Source organism: Triturus cristatus, chromosome 5_1, assembly GCF_964204655.1.
Source record: "Triturus cristatus chromosome 5_1, aTriCri1.1, whole genome shotgun sequence".
NCBI classification, from domain to species: Eukaryota; Metazoa; Chordata; class Amphibia; order Caudata; family Salamandridae; genus Triturus; species Triturus cristatus.
The window spans coordinates 953808587-953831713 of record NC_140587.1 but is presented as its reverse complement, the minus strand read 5'-3'; the positions used below and the strand labels follow the sequence as shown (position 1 = coordinate 953831713).

At 42.7% G+C, this 23127-nt stretch overlaps 1 protein-coding gene across 1 annotated transcript in view; it reads left to right on the top strand.

Moving 5' to 3' along the window:
* Positions 1-252: 252 nt before the first annotated feature.
* CIDEA (cell death inducing DFFA like effector a) overlaps positions 253-23127 on the top strand; it is a 135575-nt gene continuing 112700 nt past the window's right edge. Inside the window, exon 1 of the mRNA XM_085606066.1 lies at positions 253-386. Within this exon, the coding sequence (XP_085462192.1) occupies positions 334-386 (53 nt within the window). The 5' untranslated portion in view covers positions 253-333. The remainder of the gene's footprint in view (positions 387-23127) is intronic.

The following is a 23127-nucleotide window of genomic DNA, read 5'->3' as shown; positions in this document are numbered from 1 at the left end:
TATTGAGAGATTAGGTGCACTGTTGGAGAATGGTAGTGAGGAAATTCAGGGAGAATGCGGTTATGGGGAGGAGAGAGCGCCGGCACCAGCTCTCGCCTGGCCCTTACCGGGAGTCTTGTTCGGGACTAGTAACTTGCGCCCCTTCAGGAACTAGTCCGTGCTCAAGGAGGCGTGGCCTATCTTCCAGCGTAAGTAGGTGAAAGGCATCCAATGTGAAGTTTTGGAGGGGCGTTTCCAGGAGGCGGTGATGTCATGGCCGCAGCTGTAGACATAGAAGAGGTCCTGGCTGTGCCTTGACGCCCCGGAATTAGTCAGTGCTTACTGTACGAGAGCATGGAGTATGCCCGGGAGTGTGCGAGTGCCCTATCCCCCCGAACCTTGCTCAGGTGAGCCGCATATTGAGATAGCGGCGGAGCGACGGGTTTGTGCAATATTGGAGGAAAAAGGGTTGACCGTAACATTGTGGGTGTGTCACTGTTTACTCTCTGACACCATTTGTTTATGTATTCCTCAGAGTGTCAACAACCAGAAAATTGATCTTCGTGGAAAGGAGAATATTACAAAGAGTTTTTTTTTTAATGTAATCTGCTGAATTCATCTCGGAGCACATTACTAACTCCTCTATTTTTTGGGCTAATTTATAATATTCCAGGGAGGTCTGGGGTACTAGTCTTTCTAGGGAATCCTGGTGCAATTAAGGCAGTTTTAGAAACATTTCGTCTACTAGATGCTTTAATATTGAAGCGTTTGCTGTGTATAATTTTGTAGGATTATTGTATGTGTGACAATATCCTGGTCTAATGATGTTTTAGTGGGCAAATGCGTCAACTCCACGAATGTCTGACATCGTGGGCAGGTGTGACAGGCTGTGCACGGTCTTTGCCTGGAGGGTGCTGGTTAAGTGGTGTGCCCTTTTGGCTATGCCATCTTATTAGTTTGTTGTGACTTAACAAGGGTACCCCTAAAAAACATTTCCTATTCTAGGGTTTTAAAGCAAAAATTTTTTGAGAAAAACATAATAGGAAACAATTCATCATTTATATTGCACAGACATTCTGAATTTTTTACTTATGATTATCCATTGATTAAGTAGACAACTGTTGCATATATCATTACTTCTTTTTATTTCTTATTTTTTCAGTTCTGTTTATATATATATATACACATGTACAAAAACCTTATTTTTTGTATGCTTTATAACAGAAATATCATGTCATACTTCAATATAAACATTTGCATTCGTATTGTACATTAGATAATCAATAGGACACTAAAGTTGATAAGTAAACCAAACGGAAGAAATAACAAAAACAAACAATAATAATGTGTTATGGCTAATTTTTTGTGTTTCTACGCGCGTTTCGGCGATCAGCCTTCTTCAGGTAGCCATAATCCTGATACCTCCTTACAGCGTCTGATCACTCGTATCTATTCTGTTGGATACAGGTCCATAGATACTAACTTATTTTTTCATTTTTTTCCTCTCACCGGTAAAAGGTTGTGATCAGAGTTTTTGTGAGATATTTTCTGACACTGAGCAGGGCAGGATGATAATAACGTGCATCTGACGTATCAGGCTGACACGACCACAGGAGAGCGATAAAGCGGGGAACGGAAAAACTCTAAATAAGATTAGGACGAATCTCTGACGACATCATTGCGAGCCGTTTTGAGAAAATACACGAATAACAAGCAACCATTGTGTATGCGGTGACTCACTAAAGCAAATAACGTTTCTGCCCCGATCACGTCACTACTCCTCGCCTAATCGTTAACATATTAACTAGCTGATAGACACGCCAGATTAAGGACGGAACAATCTGGTGACTATACATTGATACTGTGCTCGAAAACCACACCAAGCCGTTCTTAAGACGTATCAGATGCACGTTATTATCATCCTGCCCTGCTCAGTGTCAGAAAATATCTCACAAAAACTCTGATCACAACCTTTTACCGGTGAGAGGAAAAAAATGAAAAAATAAGTTAGTATCTATGGACCTGTATCCAACAGAATAGATACGAGTGATCAGACGCTGTAAGGAGGTATCAGGATTATGGCTACCTGAAGAAGGCTGATCGCCGAAACGCGCGTAGAAACACAAAAAATTAGCCATAACACATTATTATTGTTTGTTTTTGTTATTTCTTCCGTTTGGTTTACTTATCAACTTTAGTGTCCTATTGATTATCTAATGTACAATACGAATGCAAATGTTTATATTGAAGTATGACATGATATTTCTGTTATAAAGCATACAAAAAATAAGGTTTTTGTACATGTGTATATATATATATAAACAGAACTGAAAAAATAAGAAATAAAAAGAAGTAATGATATATGCAACAGTTGTCTACTTAATCAATGGATAATCATAAGTAAAAAATTCAGATCTTATTAGTTTGTGCCATGCACCCAGTTTCCCCTGCCTCCTGAAACCGATGCGTTGGGTAGCTCAGCTCGTTCTGGTCATAGTAATTTGTTTTTCGATCCTGCCTTTCTCCAATTGCAGTGACGCTAAAACCCACCCCACACGCCCTTCAGCTGTGTGTAGAATATTATGGGACCAGGTCGTGACTTATGCCATGTGCCCTGTCTCGTACCCATAAATCCATCAGCGCACTACCATTGGCCTTTAGCGTGGTTCTTATTCAAACCTCGATGTTTATAGTTTATCTGAACCTCAAGTTAAGGAACCACCAATCCTATTATCCAAGAGTGCCTTTATAATATTAATATTTAGATGGCTTCTTCCCTTTCTTTTATCCTTCACCAAATCCCTGGTTTCTTCATTAACTCCCCTCTATATTTCAAAGTCCACATCATGAAAAAGGCAACTTAAGCTTTGTTGTAACTTTCATTACTGAACAAAAACAAATCATTTCTCCCTTATTTGGACTCGGAGACACAGCCTATGTTCTTATTCTATCTCAAATTGAGAGAGGTAGCACTCTGCTTTCTGGCCTCACTGATCACCACTTTTTCACGCAGTGGCTTGAAAAGATCCCGCCGGTAAATTTCCAAATATAACTTTTATTGCTAACAAGACAGGAGCGGCCACTTTTCCCCTTCCGTCCAGCCACCTCCACCATCTCCCTCAACCCCCCATTCCAGAATCCATCATCCGTGACATTCCACCTACGCAACGTGCGGCATGTAAAGAGACAATACAACCCAACACATCTTCCCCCTTTACAATGACAATAAATGTTTAGAAAAATAACATTAAACTAAATTTTAAAAAGTTTTACTCCAAGCCATGACAAAAGGAAAAGGGTTAATGCATAACATAGTTTTGAATTTGTTTTGGCATCTTAGTTATCCTGGAAGAAGGAGCACAGTCCCTGGCCTCATGGCACACTACTCCATGATTAGCTCGAGACCCAACATGCTCAGACATCATGTCATGATGTAATTTGGGAACAGAAATTTTGCTTTTGTTCCACCATTTGTCATTCGTCAGTTTCACTGCACTCTTGTTGACTCTCACAACAGTCTTAAGATCTGAAAACTTGGATTCTCCCTTGGGTAGAATCCTAGAACATTTTACCCTGACCAGATCCCGAACTCCCACTCTCATCTCTCTAGTTTTTGGCTGAACATATTTGTTTTGAGCCTCCACTCTCTTCCTGCTTACTTCCCTCATTTTTGCTTCAGGTAACTCAAACTCACCCATCCACCTCTTCAACAATTTTGAAGAAGGAATACGCTCTCTCAACAAAATGAACGGAGAAACCTCTGTACTCTGTATCAGTGTTGGCCGTGGTGCGCACCGCCCACAACAAACTTTTCAATTTATTTTTACAATTCAAACCACTGGCATTTGACAATTGTATATTTTCTTTGATCACTCTGTTAAATCTCTCAACTAGACCATTACTCCTAGGGTGGTAAAGACCGGTTTTAGTGTGTTTTATACCCATGAGTTTCATAAGCTCCTCAAATTGCAATGAAGTGAACTGACACTCATTGTCTGAAATCATCTCATCTGGAACCCCTTCCCTTGCAAACAACAACTCCAGAAATTCAATTGCACCAACTGTGGTGGGCATTTTCACAAATTTAACCTCTGGCCAACGACTATAGTAGTCCACCAGAACTTTTCCATACTCAGGAACACCACCAACGGACAACATGGGACCAATGATATCAATTGCAAGTTTGGACTAAGCTTTAGTGGGCACCTTCACTGCTTCTATAGGACAAGCCACCTTTACTTGTGATTTGTCACTAACGGTGCAGCACATGCAATCCCTCACTAAATTCAACCTGCTTATCTAGACCAGGCCACCCAAATTTTCCCTGATTCTTCTCTTCATGGCACGCATGCCAATGTGACCTTTGTGGGCTAATGTGAGAACGTTGTTCCGCATGTCATCAGGAACCAAAAGTAAAGTGGCCTGATATAGAAATCCATTAACTACTGATAGTTCTTCAAAAACATGTTTATATTTACTAACACCACAATCCCCTGAACACCCTCTTGTCCAGCCTTTACATACCAAGCTCATGACCTTAATATCTTCGTCTGCTTCATAAGAATCTCTCTACTCTTGTTCCAAAATGGCACACCCTGGATGACTCTGGGTATGGCAAATGATCTCGGAATCGAAATCCTTATCTTCGTCATCATCACAATTGTCTTCACTACTAGGCAGCCTGGACAAACAATCTGCCAACAAATTCTTCTTTCCTGGAACATAGTCAACAATAAAATTGTGCTCTAAAAGTCTCTATTGCCACTTGACAATCTGAGGGGTCACTCTGTCACCACCCTTAGTAGTGAAAAGCTGAACTAAAGGTTTGTGGTCCACCCTCACTGTGAATTTAGAACCCCATAAATAATGTTTGAAATAAACTACGCCACACCGCCAAGCAAAAGAAGCTCGCTCCACAACAGAGTATGTTGCTTCAGCTCCTCTCAAACCTCTGGATGCAAACGCTAACACCTCATCCATGCCGTCTCTTTGTTGCATGACAATGGCACCCAGCCCCTTCTGACTTGCGTAACTCATGATGATCATTGTTATCAAAGGGTTTTAGAGGAATAGCATGTGCAATTTCTTTTTTGATTGACATGAATTCCTCTGCACATTTGTCACTCCACTTAAACATAGAATTATTTTTGAGAAGGTTTCTCATATGATACGTCTTTGCAGCACAATTTGGTACAAATCTAGCATAAAGCTCAATGAGTCCCATGAAGGATCTCAAATGGTCTTTATGTTCAGGTGGGCTAAACTCTTCTATTGCTTTAACTTGACTGACTTTAGGCTCAACCCCCTCTGCTGACAGTTTGTACCCTAAATACTCCACTGTCCTCACATTCAATTTGCATTCTTCAAAACTCAAAATAACTCCTTTACTCTTTAAGGTAGCTAACACAGAGTGTAATCTCTCGTGTTGTTTCTGATCGGCACCATACACCAAGACATCATCTTGAAATGACTTCACCCCGGACATGCACTTGAACATGCGCTCCACAATCCTCTGAAAAACTGCAGAAGCAGATGCAAGTCCAAAGGGCATACGTTTGAATTTAAATAATCCTTCCGGGGTTGATGGAGCGTGGGTTACCAGCTCTGGTCACACATACACCTAATACTCACCTGAGCCCAAACCACATTCATACAATAAGCTAGTAAAACCCCATTGGCAACAATTTTGTGTAATAACTGTAACTTTGTTATTCACCTTTACAAAGTCTTACCAACTCGATAAATATTTTTCCTTTCCTCAATGAATCATATTGCTGAGTTAGTTTAAGGTAGAATTACATTTACCTCTTTACTCCGAATAACCACAGACTCAAGAAGTTTTGAAAACCTTGATCTAAATTAATTTGTGAGTCAAAATTCAATTACAGTAACCACCTTCATTTCAAGAGGCAAAATATACCAAATAATTCATAGCAAAGCTAAAATGATCAATGATGGCGGTACCTGGAAAAGGGAGGAGGGAAAAAGAGAAAGTAGGCATAAAGATACATTTTGCTGATTATATTTACCTATGGTCTAAGATGAACCCAACTCCGTAATGGGGGGCCAGATAGACTCTCCAAGACAGGTTACAGGTAGAAGACCAGGCAGTTTCAGATCTGGAAGGGTAACTTCTTCTAATGTACAATGCCAGCGTTGCACCCCTCTCTGGCACTACTCTCCTCAGGTGTCCCTTTTCCGCAATCCCTCTAGATGAATAGATTATCGATCAGTATCTCGAACTTTCGGAAAGAGTTTCTGGCAGCAGCAGGGTCTGAGACAGCGTCTCGGACAATAACTGGGGCAGCATACGCGTTGGGTCAGTGACGAGTCGGAAAGACAGATCTGGCAAATCGGACGAGGTCTCTAGCTATCTTACCTCAATTATACGGTTTCTTGATTCGTGTACCACCCCCCAATGTATCATTTTATGTTTTCCCTTATTCTGATTGGTCATTATGAGGAGGTGAGTTCATCACACCACCTAAAAATAAGGTTTTCTCTATAAGCCATTGTTTTATGTGCCCGCCCCTTAATTTTCTTTTCCCATAGCTTTATTCCCACACGCATTTCACAATACTCAGTAAGTTAAACATTTTATTCAGTATTGTTGCTCTCGCAGGAGTCATCAGTTGAGCTTCCCAGACTTCTTCATTCAAGGTGGCCTTGACTGAGTGACACGGGAGCCATCATTGTTTCCGGTCAGTCTCTATGCGCACACGCGCAGTTCAAGTGAGGTAGGTATTTCAGTCACCCTCCGAGGCCCAAATAAGAACTAATAAAAAAGTCAGAAAAAGACACGTTAGAACATGGAAACAAATGATTTCACTGTATACCACTTATTTCTACTCTATCCCCATTTACTCATTTAGATCTTTTGCATTAGTGTTTAATGGAACTTACGAGATTTAGTTTAGCAGTAGCAGGTGCATTAGCATGTGAGTCAAAGCGGCCATTTTTAGTGCCATTGCGCAGCTGCAAAGGTTTCCCACGAAAAGCGACAGAGTCATACTACGGCCATGCAGTAGACACATGTACAATAGAAATCACGCGTTTTGTTGGCCATTTTAGGACATTCATGTTACGGGTTAGTAATGCACATAGAAAAGATTCCCCTAGATAAGTGTTTGTGGTGTATTGCGGTTTTAGTATTCACAAAACAAATTGATTACAGTATTACATGTTATTTGAAAGGATTGGATCCAAGCAAGTTTCTTTCACGAATCCTTGCTACATCAATCCCCTCTCTGATGGCATTTATTGCCATCACTAAATTTTTTTACTGAAACAGATGCCAACTTTAGCACATCTCAATTTCTTCTTCAACCCTTTCATTTCTCTTCTTTTCCTTTTTGCATTGCAATCCTCTCATTCTTTTATAAAAGTCTCCTTTTAACTCTTCTAGCTGTATTTCTTCAAGTTTTCTCTTCTTGCACCTTTCATTCACTTCATATTTATTTCTTCTTTTACAACACTTGTGCCAACAATTCATTGCTAAGACTAATAGGGTTATTCCCATTATGGGTAGTATTATATGACCTAGAATACCTATTCCTAAATTAGAAAACCAACTACCTATGTTGGAAAAGCTATTTGAAAATTTATTCCATACACTTTCAACTTCCAGTGGTTACAACTCTTCCTCCAATTTCGTAATATTTTGAATATATTTTCCAATTTCAACACTGTTATCTGGAATATAAGTGCAACAATGTTGCGTTTTCAATAATTTACAGACGCCACCCTCTTTTGCTAATAATATGTCAAGGGCAAGCCGATTTTGCATGACCATAGATCTGACCTCAACTAATTCAGGGTTGATGAGCAGAAATCCTCAAGCAGTGTCAGTAGATAACCGATAGACTACTGTAGACAACTGGCAAATTTTTCGTGAATTCAGAAGAACTCCCACTGAAGGTATCAATGCACCAAAAATGTTACCTACGATCTCTGAAAAACCAGCTCATGTTACACGCGTTAGTCCATTTGCGTCTTCATTGTTTCCAGTGAGTCTTTTTACATGATAAACCTTAGGGAATACTATTCCAAAATAGCAACTCCCATACCAATGGTCTGGCAGCCTAAAGTAGGCTTTATTGCCTCACACATAATAAACTCCAGGAAATACTGGATCAGTTCCTCCTTTTAATCCCCGTCCCCCGAATGCTCACATTCACTGGAACCAATAAACTCATTGTTATAGTCTGTTTTTAACCCATGGAGACAGATTTTCCCTTTCTTTTCAAAATCTAACTACATGGCAGCATGAGTTTTACCATTTGCAAAATGCTCTTCTTCCTCAGCCCATTTAGGTATCTGAGGTTTAGGTTCAGAAGCTCTTCGTTGGAAATCCTGTCTCCTTTGTTCCACTAAATTCAAAAATATTTTCTCTTCTTCATGTAATTTACAGGTTAAATTGTTATTATGTGCTTCAGCTATATCTATTGTTTTCATGGTTAAGAAATATTCACCCATAAATTCAGAATCTTTCATACTAATGACAGGGTTCATGCTTTTTCGCAGAGGAACCTCAGAGAAAATCACATCTATGTTAGAATAATAATATTGCAGCTTTCCAGTTTTAAAAAAAAAACTTGCTAAAACACTACAGGATATACCATAGGTTAAGGGTAAATGATGATAGGTCACTCCCTCTGCTACAGATGCAGGTAATTTCATGCAGACATAACAATCACTAACTTCCATAGTTTCTACATATTGTACTAATAGGTTTGTGAAAGCATTTAAATCAGTGCCATTTTTATTCACAGTGTGATGTAAATCTGACTCATCTGGTGCTTCTAATTTTACTCTATCTCCTTTGATAGTAGCTACCTTTTCGTGTGTGTTAGTGTTATTCTGTACACTTTTGAACATTAAATAAGGTATGGCCACTGTTAATACTAACCATATTATGAGTTTTAGAAATATGCTACATATACACATTCTGCAACATTTCTTTAAACAATTCGGTTTTCCAGCAACTCTATTGTCAGCCATTCTCTCAGGGGAAAAAAGATTTCTCTTCTCTATTTGAGTGAATCAGTGTCGGAACAGAGAAAAAAAAGGGGAATTCATTTCAAGGTGGTCTCACTTCTTCGTCAATTTGCTCTGCATTAAAATTTTCAATTTCCTCCTCAATTATCTCTAAATTCTCAAAATCTTCGAGAATTACATATGTCCATTCAGGACCTTTGAATTTGTTATTTATAAACTTTGCTCTGGGGCTTCTTCGTTTTGAGCCTACTGCTGCTTGCCCAGATCAACTGGATACTTGGTATACCTGCTCTGGTTCTTCGGGTATTGTTTTGAGGTGATATTTCAATCTTTTGATAACACCTGGCCTATTATCACATTTTCTGATTCGTTTAGCTTGCACTGCACTTGCACCTTCTTCATATGTTCTTTTGTTTTCGTTGATTTGTGGCACAACTTGATTATTTCTGTCTTCAGATTCTTTCTCTGTCTGATCTTGTGCAGCGCTTACTAATTCACTACTTCCTTCCTGAATGTTTTCTCTTTCACTAGTCTGACCTAGTTCAGGTTCAATTTTTAATGTCGCTTTCTCTGTATCTGCCTGAATTTCTGTAACTTCCCTTATTGTCTCTTGCTCAATTTCCTTTGAATCTTTGTTGTATTTTACCTGTTCACTCTCTTTAGTTCCTTCCTGTTCTTCCCCAGTCTCTGGTTCTATAAATTTGATTTCTTTTGTTTGAGTAATTGGTACCTTCCCTACCTGGTCCTGCTCAGGTTTACAATCTAACTTATTTTCTGTTTCTTTAGCACTTTCTGCTCTGCCTATCTGGTCCTCACTCTTTTCCTGAATTTTTTGTCTAGTTTGGCTTCTGGTTCTTACAATTATCTCTGGTATATCTACTACAGGTATCCAATCATCCTGACTGGTGCTCAGTTGTTCTTCGTCAGCTACTTAAGGACCTATTACTTGAGTTCCTTCAGCCCCCTCAACCGCCTGAGTCAGTTGAGGTTCCTCCTCGTCAGGTGCTGGTACTCTTTTAGTGTGGCTTGCATGAATCAAATTTGGCAAGCCTGCACATTTTACGGCTGTTGTTATGACTAATATAACCTGATGTGGTCTCTCCCACCTTGGTGCTAGGCAAGTCACTCGTGTGGGATTCTTCACTACAACCCAGTCACCGGGATTAAGATCATGCGCTTGAATCGGCTGCCTGGCGACTGCGTCTTCTCCAACCTGGTGAGAGATAGAGCGCACTTGGTCAGCCAATTCTTTGCAATACTCCAGTACCAAATCAGCAGTTATATTCAACATCTTGTGCCCTGGTATACATGCCTGCCTCATTGCTCTTCCCATGATGATTTCATGGGGACTCAACCCAGTATTTTCATCTGGAATACTTCTGAGTCCCATCAGAACAAGAGGTAAGGCATCAGGCCAGTCCAGTGGAGTCCATGTACACACTTTCCCCAACCTCGACTTAATTGTGCCATTCAATTGTTCTATCATTCCAGATGCCTCTGGGCGGTATGCGCAGTGCAGCTTCTGTTCAATTTTAAATACTTCACAAATTAATCGAATTATTTCATTATTAGAATGAGACTCTCTGTCTGATTCAACAGTTACTGGAAAACCGAAACGAGGAATGAGTTCTCTTAGGAGGAGTCTGGCTACTGTCAAACTGTCATTTCTTTTGGTGGGATATGCCTCCACCCATTTTGAAAATTAACAAACAATGACAAGTACATATTTTAAGCCTCGACAGGCAGGTAACTGAATGAAATCGATTTGAAGTCTTATGAAAGGTCCTTCAGCCTTTCTAATTTTTCACATATAGACTACAGTTCTCTTGCCTGGATTCATTTGCTGACGTGTCAAACACCTTTGGCAAAGCCTTTCGGCAACATTTCTAAACCTTGGGTTAAACCAATCCTGCCTGAAAAGTCTGACCATTGCATCTCTGCCTATGTGAGTGTCTCCATGATACATTCTAGCCATAGGTGCAAGCATGCTGTCTGACAACACAGGTCTGTCATCTAAGTAGACCCACACACCATCTTCGGTCCTTTGTGTGCAACCAATTTTCACCCACTCCTGTTTCTTCTTTGTTTCTACCTCATCTTGTAGTCATTTCACTTCTCTCCATGTTTCTAACCCTGACAATAGCATAAGTTGGCAGCTGTTTCCACAATTTTCAATTTTTCTGTTTAGTGCCATTCGGTGTCTTGCACAATGTTGGGCGACTTAGTCAACGTACCAATTGCCTGCAGTCACACGGTCATTTCCTGACTGGTGTGCGGCACACTTAACCACTGCCACTTCTTTTGGTAACTGTATTGCCTCAAGCAATTCTTTGACAAATTGTCCATTTTTAATGGGAGACCCTGAAGAAGTCAGAAAGTCTCGCTGCATCCAGAGCTGGCCAAAGTCATGCACAACTCTATAACCATACTGGCTGTCAGTGTAAATGGTTACTCTCCAATTTCTTCCCTTTTTGCAGGCTTTAATTAAAGCAGTCAATTCAGCTGTTTGTGCAGACCTGACTCCTGGTAAATAGGATGCTTCGACTATTTCGGCGATTGTACACACAGCATAAGCAGCACGTAATCCTCCCTCTTCATGGCGCATGCATGAACCATCTACAAAGAATTCATGCTCAGCATCTTTTTACGGCTCATCTTGTATGTCTGGACGTGGTTTTGTACTAAGTTCTGTTACATCAAGACAGTCAGGTTCGGGGTCATCTTTTACTTCTTCATTGTATGGATCTGGTAAGAGAGTAGCTGGGTTAAGTACAATACATCGAACAATGGTCACATTTTCTGCTCCTAAAATGATCCTTTCATATTTTGTTAATCTGCTTGGGGTAAGGTACTGTGTTTGAGTTTGTGTCAAAATAATAACAACTGCATGGGGGACATATACATTTACAGGGTGTCCCATCACAATTGTCTCACTTTGCTCCAGACTTACACATGTTGCTGCCACAGCTTTTAGGCATCCTGGCAAAGCGGATGCTACAGGATCTAAGGTAGCAGAAAAGTATGCCACTGGGCATCGCATCAGGCCATGAATCTGAGTTAGAACTGAGAGGGCACAATTATCTCTCTCACAACAAAATAAAGCGAAATCTTTTGAGTAGTCGGGCATACCTAAAGCAGGGGCTTCACATAAACAATTTCGTAATTTCAGAAAGGATTTCATGCTCTCATCATCCCATTCTATCTGTTCTTTTGCTCGTTTCTTTGTCATCTGTATCAAGGGTTTCGCCAGCAAGGAGAATACCATAATTCACTGCCTGCAATACCCAACTACCCCAGGAACATTCTTATTTCCTTCTGGGTTTGCGGCAACTTCATTTGTTTTATTATTTTTATTCTTTCTGAGGTCACTCTCCTTTCTCCTCGTTCTATCTGGTGTCCCAGATATTTAACTTCTTTTCTGCAAAACGGTAGCTTCGCAGGGGACACTTTATGTCCACCTTTGGCTAAATGGTTTAGCAAGGCTATGGAATCTGTCAAACAGTCACTTTTTAGGTCTCGCCTGGCGAGATTTAATGACTTTGGTTATTTTATGTAAGGGGCATTAAGCCCCGCCCCTCTTTTCCATTGGCCGGCGTCATCGTTTATGCTAAACGGTGACCAGCCATTGGAAAAGAGGTGATGGTGACGTTTTTGCTCGGCTTTCTGAGCTGTCCCATTTGGACGGGCTTGTCTGCCTTCCTTGCGTCGCAAAAGGTTTCTTATCTTTATGGGGTCAAACACATGGCCCCATAAAGATAAGAAACTTTTTGGCAGACGAGGCCGTCCAAGTGGGATGGCAGAAAAAGCAAAACGAAAACGTCATGGCGAGCGCTTGGTTGAGCTTCTTTCGCCTCTCCCCAAAAATGCTGAAGTCAGCCCGGGCTGCCTCCTCTGTGTGGCTCCCGGCTATATCCAGGAGTGAGTTTGGCGTGACGGGCGTGTGTGTCAGCCAATGTGCAGACAGCGGTGGGAGCGCCTGAGGGCGGGAGGGAGGCCCAGGGTGGGCAACCCCCTCGCCGAATGCGATCTGTCTGTGTGTGACTGCGTTTGTCCATGCGTAATGAGAGGAGAGCCCCTCTCCTCTCTCTCTTCCATTCATTCAGCCCACCCCTGCCTCCAGGGGGCTTCCGCCTCGGCTCGCGCCTGTGACGGGGGGGGGGGGGGTGCGCGGGGGGACCCAAAATAGAAATTAGAAAACAATCGCAGCCCGTGCGCCCAAAAGTCATCGGGCGCGCCTCCCGTGTCACTTCCTGATCTGTGATTTTCCTGTTTTTTTACCCCGATGTTTTGCTTTCTTTTTTTCTTTTGAGTTATTATATTACTTTTTGCGAAGCGTCAACGAGAAAAAGAAGGAGAAAAAAGGAGAATACGTTCACAGACGTAATCAAAGTGTGGGCGTTCTTGCTTCTCTGAGACTGTTTTTAAAACTTTTTTTTCTGTCTTGGGACCGAGAGAGGGTGAGAAAGATGTCCGATCCGGCCGTCAATGCGCACCTGGAGGGCATCATCTCCGACTTTGAAGGTTTGTGAACATTTCCTTTATCGATCCGCGGCCTACCGTTGAGGAAGTGGGGGGAAAGTGGCGAGTGGGTGTGGGAGAGACTTGGGGCGGCTCTCATCGCTACAGCCCTGTGGAGGAGAGTTCAACATCTGGCGCTGCCATGTGCTTTATCCAGGAGACAGGGCAGGGGGTTAAAGGGGCACACCAGGAGCGCTTACTGGGGAGATGGGCACCTGAAAGAGGGAACGTGTGGACAGGGGACGTGGTATGGGTCAGAGAGATGGGGGGCAGTGCATTCGGGAGAGAACATTGGAAATAAAATGGCAGAGAACAGGGTAAATGTGATGAGGGAACGGTAAAGAGATGCCAAGGATAATGTGAGAGCTTCGCGTGAGGGAGAAGGCAAGGAAGGCATTGGGGAGAACATGAAAGAGAAGGGGTGGGAGAAGCACGAGACAGGAGAAGATGGGGTGTCGTGCGTTGTCTCACCCGTGTAAGCGCAGGGTCGCCTCTCCTGTGCCGCTGTTAAAGTGCTGGCCGCGAGGGCGGACGCCCTGACTGAAGCGGGCAGGGAGTGAGCCTGGCAGGAGAGAGAGCGCGAGAGAGAGTCCATGAGAGGAGGGAGGCGAGAGAAAGAAAGCAAGCGTGCGGCACAGGCGTGGAGAGTGGCATAAAGGCCCCAGTCACGCCTGGTCTGCCCCTCCTGGCTGCGGTAACTCTTGAGACCCTGCCTGGTCCCCAGCTCGTTGTTTTCAAGGGCTGCCCTGGAAAAGGGGCAATCACAGAGCAGTATATAGATAGCCGCAGGCTGTGTAAGAAACACGTTTCCGTGTCTTCCTCTTCAGCTAGGATGGAGGGAAGAGTGCCTCTTCCCATTTGCCACCTTCTACCCGCTGGCTCAGCCGGTCCATCTCTTGCCAGCCTCGTCTTTCTGCTCCTCCCCATCCAGTACATTGTTATAAGTTGTTGTTAACTTTAGAAGTGAGAGAGCCGAGTGAAGGGTAACAGGAACCAGGCTTGTGTGTGGTGCATGAGTTTTTGTCTAAGGCAGTTTTTCTGACCTTGCGTTTGGGGTTACCAGACCATGACTATAAGTGGACTAGACCCAGTGACCCGGTGCATAGAGCTACCAGGCCAGCATATATGATATGGCGACCAGGCCCTTCTCATAAGGAGACCAGGCCATGTAATATAGAGAAACCAGTTTCTTTATCATAGGAGGTCTGGGCACTGAATGCATAGCTCTCACGTCCCCTGTCATGAGGGTGATTTTCAGACAGTCCAGACTTTTTACTCACACCACTGAGCATGCTGGTACTTTAAATCTTACCTTTGTAAGTATGAGCCTGCTAGTCCCGGCATGCTTAGTTTTGTTGTTTGGTTTTGGTATACAAGGACTTGCTCAGTGTCACTCATGACATCGCCTTTGGGACCTTATAAGTGTTTAGTTATCCAGCACAATATCCTTGGTGCAACAACATTAACTGTTGCATGGCTAAACACTTATAAGGTCCCAAAGGCGAGACCTATTGGCTATGCCAATGCTTGTTGTTTTTGAAGCGACCAAAAGATCATCAATGTATTGTACGAGGGCAGACTCTTTAGGCATTACTAAAGTCTCAAGACATTTTTTCAAAATCTGATTAAAAATTGAAGGACTCTCTGTGTACCCTTGATGGACACGATTTCAAACGTAAACACGGTCCTCAAATTTGAAAGAAAAGAAAAACTGGCTATCTGGATGTAGTGGGATGGAGAAAAAAGCATTGCATAAATCAATCACGGTGAACCACCTCGCATTCCATGGTATTAGGTACAGGATCACTGCAGGGTTGGGCACCTCTGGACAACAGGGCACAATAATTTTATGCATTTTTCGTAAATCTTGAACTACCCTATATTTGCCGTTTGGTTTCTTAATGCCAATTATAGGTGAGTTACTGGGACTACTCAAAATCTCTTTTAATATACCTTGTTCGACCATTCTGTTAATTTCTGCTGCAATACCGGCTTTAACTTCAGGACTCCTTTTGTATTGCCAGGTGTTTGGAAAAACAGCACCTTCCTTTACTGTCACTTTTACAGGGTCTACATCTGTCATTAATCCTACTTCTTTTCCAGTAAAATCCCACATATCTGGATTTACTGTCAGTTTTACCTCTTCTGGTAAGTCATCTTGGGTTATTATTGAATGTAATTCATTTACTTCTGCTCCTTGCTTAGCTAGAATGATTTTGTATATTCCGTCTTCATCTGTGGTTTGAATAGAACACCATCCGGTGTGCAGAATATGGTGCAATTTATTTTGCACAACAAATCCCTTCCTAATAAATTCACGGGACTGGAGTCGCACACGACAAACTTGTACATTTCTTTGAAGTTTCCAATGCATACTTCCATTGGCTTCGTAATAGGGGTCCTAATTTGTTTGTCCACTACTTGGATTGCTTCTCACGAGAGGGGTAGGTTTGGAATGTCTGCTGTTCTCAAAGTATAACTGGTAGCGACAGTGTCCCACAACAAGGTAATGTCATTTCCCTCTACCTTTCCATTGATATAGGGACCTGACTGATCTATCGGCAAGGATGCGCCAAGTATGCAATCCTCATTTCCCTCCCCCCCCCCCCCCCTGCCTCAGGCATCGTCATTGATCTTGGTCCTCGAAATATGGATCCTGCAAAAGAAACAGTGATATTAGGTAATTTTTCTTACCACTTCCTTCTTGAAATCCGGTGTCTGTACTATACTTGGCTAGTCTCAAATTTTGGCATAGGGGCAGGTGGCAATTGATTCTGCAGGTTTACCACCTGTTGTGGTTGACTCATTATCACCTCACTCTGCATCTGTGGATTTTAATTTTGATTTTTTATTTTGTATATTCTTACACTCGTTTTTCCAGTGCCCCAATTTTCCGCACCCGTGACAAGGGAATTTTTTCTTTGCCTCTTCTCTGCTTAATCACCCTTTTGGTTTTCCCCCATTATATTCGCCATTTCCTTGCCCTTTTCCTGGTTTCCCTGCCATGTTAGTTAACTGGAGTTTTTGTAGTTCTGCCAATTTAACTTGAGCCCACAGCACTTTCTACTCTAACATTTTTTGTCCATTGTCAATTTCATCTCCATAGTACTTTGCATATTTTAAAATCTAATCTATGGGCTTTGCTTGCCAACACAAATTATGCTGCTTAATCATTTCAGAAATTTCCATCTTTAATCCATTGACAAATCGATACACAAAATAAGTCATATCTTTATTCCCAATACTTTCCACCCCACTATACAGTTTGAACACCTGTAGGAGGCGCTCATAGTACGCATGGACTGATTCATCTTTTTCCTGAGTTGTTCTATCTATCTTTACCCAATCGGTCTCTTTTGGGGGAATTTTCCCTTTCAAGAAAGTTATGACCTGATTATATTTTCTCATAACGTCTTCAGACGGGGCTCCAGTTTTCTTGTCTCTCGGGTACTCCTCATTTGGCCAATCAACCGTAATTTTACACTCCGCCCATAAATCAGCCGGTACCACTATGTCAAAAAGACCATCCAGATCTTTCAGCAGAACTTTAGAAACTTTCACAAACCTTTCGACTTGTCTATACCACTCCACAGGCTTTTCCCTCCGCTTTGGAAAATCATTTGTAAATGACAAAATATCCTGTCTAGTCCATGGGACATGTGCATAACCTCCCCCTGGAACTTCTCTCATTCGGTACAATCCTTCTGCTTTTTCTGTTTCTTTCATTAAATACTCTGATGTTACTCGACTGGTCTGTGCTTCTTCTTTTTTCTTTGTCCGCCTTGCTTTCCACCTGTCTAAGTCTCCCCATTTTGGCAATATCGTAATTAATTCCTTAACTTGCAACTTTCTCCCAGACACGTTCATATTTTCCAAATCTTTGTCAGAAAATTCTGCTCTATAAGGTTTTTGCAGAACCTTAGATCGTCCCACTTCAATTCCCATTTCAGAGGCCAGATTCATTAACTTTTCATGAGCTATTTTTGTATTTCGAGTTATACATCTGCAGATGAACAGCAATTCTTCCTCATTATGGGTATTCAACCTTTCCAACCCTACATTTCCTGCTATCATCTCTTCCAATTCTACTCTTAGTTTAAAAACCTCTAGTATTTTTGGTGGTGGATCGGGTTTTTCTATGTCTCGTGTCCATCTGTCTAACTCTTCTGGTGTTGTTAGTGCGGCACTCTTTGTTCCGGTGGATATCTCAAGTTTCACTTCTTTTGAACAACCTGGTGTGACTCGTCTGGGTGTGTCATTTATTTGCCCTCTTATCGGCAAGTCAATTAATGAAATTACAGACTTGCAATCAATTGCTTGGTCGTCGACTATTAATTTTCCTTTTCTAGGTTCAATGATCGGTGTGGTCATGACAGGAGTTTTAGGACAGTTTGATTTATCCCCGTACAACGGATCAACAGGACCTATAGTCGCAGGTATAGTTAGAGCTTCAGGATGTGTGTTTAACTGTGTTATCTTTATTTCTTCTCTATTTTTATTTATTGCCTCTCTTTCCTTTTCTTGGAGTACCCTTTCCATTATTTTCTCATGTACTATTTGTGGCACCAAAGGTGTCTCTAAGAATGGAGCGCTCGGGGTAATTCTACTTGGCCCTTCCTGATATGGCGGAGGACTTTTCATTAATATCTCGTCTAAATCTTCATCGGAGTCTCCACCACCTGTCGTCATCAGGTTTTTTTTCTTTTCTGTGGATTTGCTTCCTGTCTGTTCATCAGTCATCAATACAGGATATAACCCCTCAGTTAACATGGCTTGCCTCCATTGTTTCATCTGCCTGTCTCAGGTTTCACAGGGACATTTTGGGTAAAAACTGCTCAAATTCCAGTTACACCTTGGTCTATCTCATTCAAATGCCTCTGTCTCTCACTCTTCTAGTGCCTCATACTGAGTTAGTCTAGGTCTGGGTTCTAACTCATTCATTCTTGTGCGTAAATTATGTAAAATTCTCCCATTAAATGTTCCGTATTCTGGGAAAGCCAAAATTCCATCATCTTTCGTGTATTCGATCCAGTTCTCTAACCATACACAGGTATGATAACCTCTCTCTACCATCATGTAGGATGCTGGAGTTTTTGGAGGAGGAATGAGAATTCCTTCTCTAGTTTTAATGGGCTTTTCTTTTTTGAAATAATTCTTTATTTTCTGCATAAACAACATTTTTCTTTTCTCACCGTACATTTTTCGTGATCTTCCTCTCGTATTGCTGGTAAGCAAACGCTAAATAATTTCTATCTGGGCGACTCCCAGTTAATGTGGGATCATACATACACAATCCGTTGTCTATTATTATTCTTGGGACTTCTATGTTTATAATTACTCCAATCCGTTTCTCCAATACGAGTACGTTTCTTATTTTCGTATCCAATCAGAATTCAATTTACTCTGTGCGTTTAGCCAATGCTTGCGCAGCTTTAAGTGACGTCCGTATCACTCCTTTCTACTGACCCCTCCATTACAAAAACTTGCAAAAGTCACACAACCGCTGTCCTACCAATCCCAGCGCGGCTCTTTGTGACGTCAGTGCAGCACCCCAACTGACCCCTCCTATACAAGGTAATGCGTAACTTAAATTTCTCAGTATTTGTACGTATTTTGCATAAATCAACAACATAAAACATTCGCTACTGTGTCAGATTCTCTAATTTCCAAAGAAAATTCCGTTACTTTTACTGCGAATAAAACCTTTCCGTTTACCCTTCACACACTACGAGTAAAACCTTTCTGCTTACTCTTCACTCAAGCATCAGAGAACCTACTACTTCTTTAGTATTACCATTTTCTAGGTGATATAAGACCAAAGTTTCACCAATGAACCCTTTAGCTACCAATTACTCTCACTTACATACAGAAAATAATCCCTAAAACAGTGCTTCTAGTTTTACCTAACTTTCCGCACTTTTCTTGAATCCTGACAAGTAACCTCACTGCAGTATGGCTTCCATTCACCATCCGCTATTCAATATTCCCGGGAACTTCAGACAACATGAATAATGATGACAACAACAACAAGCGTTAATGTATGTATCAATAAATCCAATTACAATATTCCCTACCTAACTAACTAGGATCTAACCATGCCTCTGCTACCAAGCAAAACTGATGGAGCGCGGGTTACCAGCTCTGGTCACACATACTGTGAGAAAGTGGCTCTGTATATACTGTTCCCAAATAGGTACAGGGTGTACAGAGTCCACAGTCCCCAAGAGTTTGACAGAGGCTAAAGTTAGATATAGCCTTACTCTCTAAAGTGGTAGCTTGGTCGAGCAGTAAGGCAGTATCAGAGGACAGTGTAAAGCATTTGTTGTACACACTCTGTCAGCAAATGGTCTCACACACTCAATAACTGAACTCTAGGCCAATGGTTTATATATAAAAAAAATATATGCTTGTTTTATTTTAGAACCAACAATTTGAATTAAAATATACTTTCTCAGAATGAGATGCTTTATATAAATACTTTTACAAGATGTAATTGACTTTTGTAAACAGTTACAAGTGGTTGCAATAGGCAACACTATTTTAAACACAATAATGCATTGAGTTCAATGGAAGTTTCATGTTATTTGCCACAGATTACTTTTAGGATTACTTTTGGAATTCCAGGACTGGATCCTAGATTCAGTCCTGGGTCAGTACTCAGAATCAAGTGATGAAAGTCGACTTAATTACTGTAATTATTTGTAAACAATATTTAGCTATTTTAAAAATTGACACTTAGAAAATATTTCAAAGAAAACAGTCAATGATTCCCTATGGAAGAAAATTCAGGTTACAGGTACAGTATGTTCTTGTTACTTTTGTAATCCAGTACTGGGTGCCTAGACTCAGTACCGGGACCTTTATCCAAAACAGGTAATTACGTTTTCAGATATTATACGATTTTTGAAGAATATTTAAAGATTGCAGAAATCGACACTTAGAAGAAATTTCAAAGAAAACAGTCAATGGTTTCCTAGGGAAGAAAATTGAGTTAAGGGTAAGTACAGTTGTAAGTATTTTTCAGAGTCAGTGCTGGGCACCAAGATCCAGCACTGGGAGCTCACCTAAGAGCAGGTGAGTCATTTCGTTTTCGTTACTCGGCTGATTTTTGGTGAATTTTTTAAGATTTGAAAACTCCACACTTATAAGAAATTTCAGGAAAAAGCCAGTCAATGTTACCCTATGAGGAAAATAGAGTTTGCGGTTTAAGGGTAAGTACTCGACTGGCAGAGTTGAGGTTCTGGGCATAGACTCAGGGGTCCCCCAGGGTCAGGTAGGTACAGTTGGTTCACCCTCAGCGGCTCTAGAGCGGCCGGGTGCAGAGAGAGTTAGGCCCAGTGTTATCCTATGAGGGATAGGGGGGCCTTGGTTAGTGGCTGCTGACTGGCAAGCCACGCGGCTGTGGGAGCTGGGCTCCTGGTCACTTAGTCAGGGCAAGTGGGGAAGTAGGTAGGTGTAGAGTTTTCACTGCCAGGGCCACTCGGGCGGCTGGGTGCAGAGTGCTTTTGAGCCTTCGGGCGCTCAATTGATTTCAATGGGAAATCTCTGGTTTAGAAAAAGACTGCAAGCTCGGGGACGAGGACTCTTCAGGTGCCACCACCACTTCGAGAGGTAAGTTGGGTAGTTGGAGGATAGGTAGGTACCCCGGGATTGGGCACAGGGGGCCGTGGGGCGCCGCGTGCAGGGGTGCCTTTTGGTGTCGGGAAATCTTACCCTCTGTTGATCGCGGTTGGGGGGGCACCTTGTTCTGAGGCTGTAGGCTTCTTCAGGAGTGTCGGGGGAGGTCCTTGGGTGCCGGACTCGGGGTCACAGTCGCCGTGGGGTCGTCCTCAGGGTCTTTGTTCACTCCAGCACTGGCCAGGCTTGGCTGGTGCAGAGTGTGCTGGGTTCGCGGTTCCGGGCTGCTGCCAGGGATTAGAGATAGGTTTTGAGTAGAGCCTCTACTCATGGGAGTCCCAGGGGCTTAGAGCCAAGAGGTAGCCAGGTCCTCCGGGGTTTGTGAGGTTGCTGGCCACAAGAGATGCTGGGTTGGAGCAGGAGCAGGTTCAAGGGTCGACAGGCCGGTAGGGCTGGGGCCAAAGCAGTTGGTGTCTTCCTCTTTTTAGCAGCTGCAGGGCAGGTCTTCTTTCTTCTTGCTCTTCTTTGTAGTTTGGAATCTGGAATCTGGGGAAGGAAGGTTCAGGGTGCCCCTAAATACTAGATTTAGGGGCGTCACAGGTAGGTGAAGGGCAGGGGCCAATGGGTCCCTGTCCTGGGGTGAGTACACCCCCTATCCTGCCTCTCTCCTGTGGGAGGGGGGCAGGAGCCTAGTCCTGATTGGGCAGGGCTTGCCATCTTCAAGATGGCGAGAGCCCGGAGATGTGCTTCACCTCGCCTCCCCCACCTAAGGGGTGGGGTTGGCAGGCTGGCACATCCCCTGTCCTTATTTGGGGTTTCCAGCCAAGCTTCCCGCCACAGTGGGGGGTTGCAGTGGCCTGGGGAAGCTCACAGAGGCGGAATGCCTTTGAAGCTTCCCCCTGCCCATCCTGGGGGAGGAGATTTAGCACCTCGCCCAGGATGTGCATTGTTGCAGACTCAGGAGAGCAGGGGCTCTCCTACCCAGGGGTCCAGCAACATGTCTGCTGTGTGGCAGCCTAGGCAGCCTCAGAACAGACGTGGATTGTAGGTTTAGGTTTCAGGGGGCCTCTCTAAGATGCCCTCTGTGGTGCTTTGTACATTAAATCACACACTGGCATCAGTGTGGATTTAATGTGCTGAGCAGTTTGATACCAAACTTCTCAGTCCAGTGCTGCCATTATGGTGCTGTGGAGTTCGTGTTTGACAAGCTCCCAGCACCATATACTCTTAGCTGGCAGCACTGCACTTACAGGACCCAGGAATGGACCTGGGTACTGTAGAGGCACAGGGCTCCTGCCTCTGTGCCCACACCACTGGCATAGGGCACCCAGCTAGAGGGGTGGCTGATGTATGCCAGGGCAGTGTAGGTTGTGGGCATGGCACACAGGGATGTGTGCCATGTCGACTCTCTGTTTTGTCTTGTATCCAGACACTCAGCCTACAAGAGCAGTGTGTGTGTGTGTTAGGGTACAGGGCCTCTAAGGGTGGCACAATGAGTGCTGCAGCCCTTAGAGGCCTTCCCTGGTCACAAGGCCCTGGGTACCTAGGATACCATTTACCAGGGGCTGACATGTGGCCAGGGTTTGCCAATTTGGGTTTTGGCTGTTAGGCAGTTTTTAGGGAAGGAACACAGGCCCTGGGCACCTGATTGGCAGGAGCCCAGGGCACAACAAGGAAAAGTGCATCAGCTATTAGGCAAACAAAGGGGGGGGGGGATTTACTGCAACAGAAACCCACTTTCTTACACATACACCTAATACTCACCTGAGCCCAAACCACATTCATACAATAAGCTAGTAAAACCCCGCTGGCAACAATTTTGTGTAATACCTGTAACTTTGTTTTTTACCTTTACCAAGTCTTACCAACTCGATAAATATTTTTCCTTTCCTCAATGAATCAGATTGCTGAGTTAGTTTAAGGTAGAATTACATTTACCTCTTTACTCTGAATAACCACAGACTCAAGAAGTTTTGAAAACCTTTATCTAAATTAATTTGTGAGACAAAATTCAAT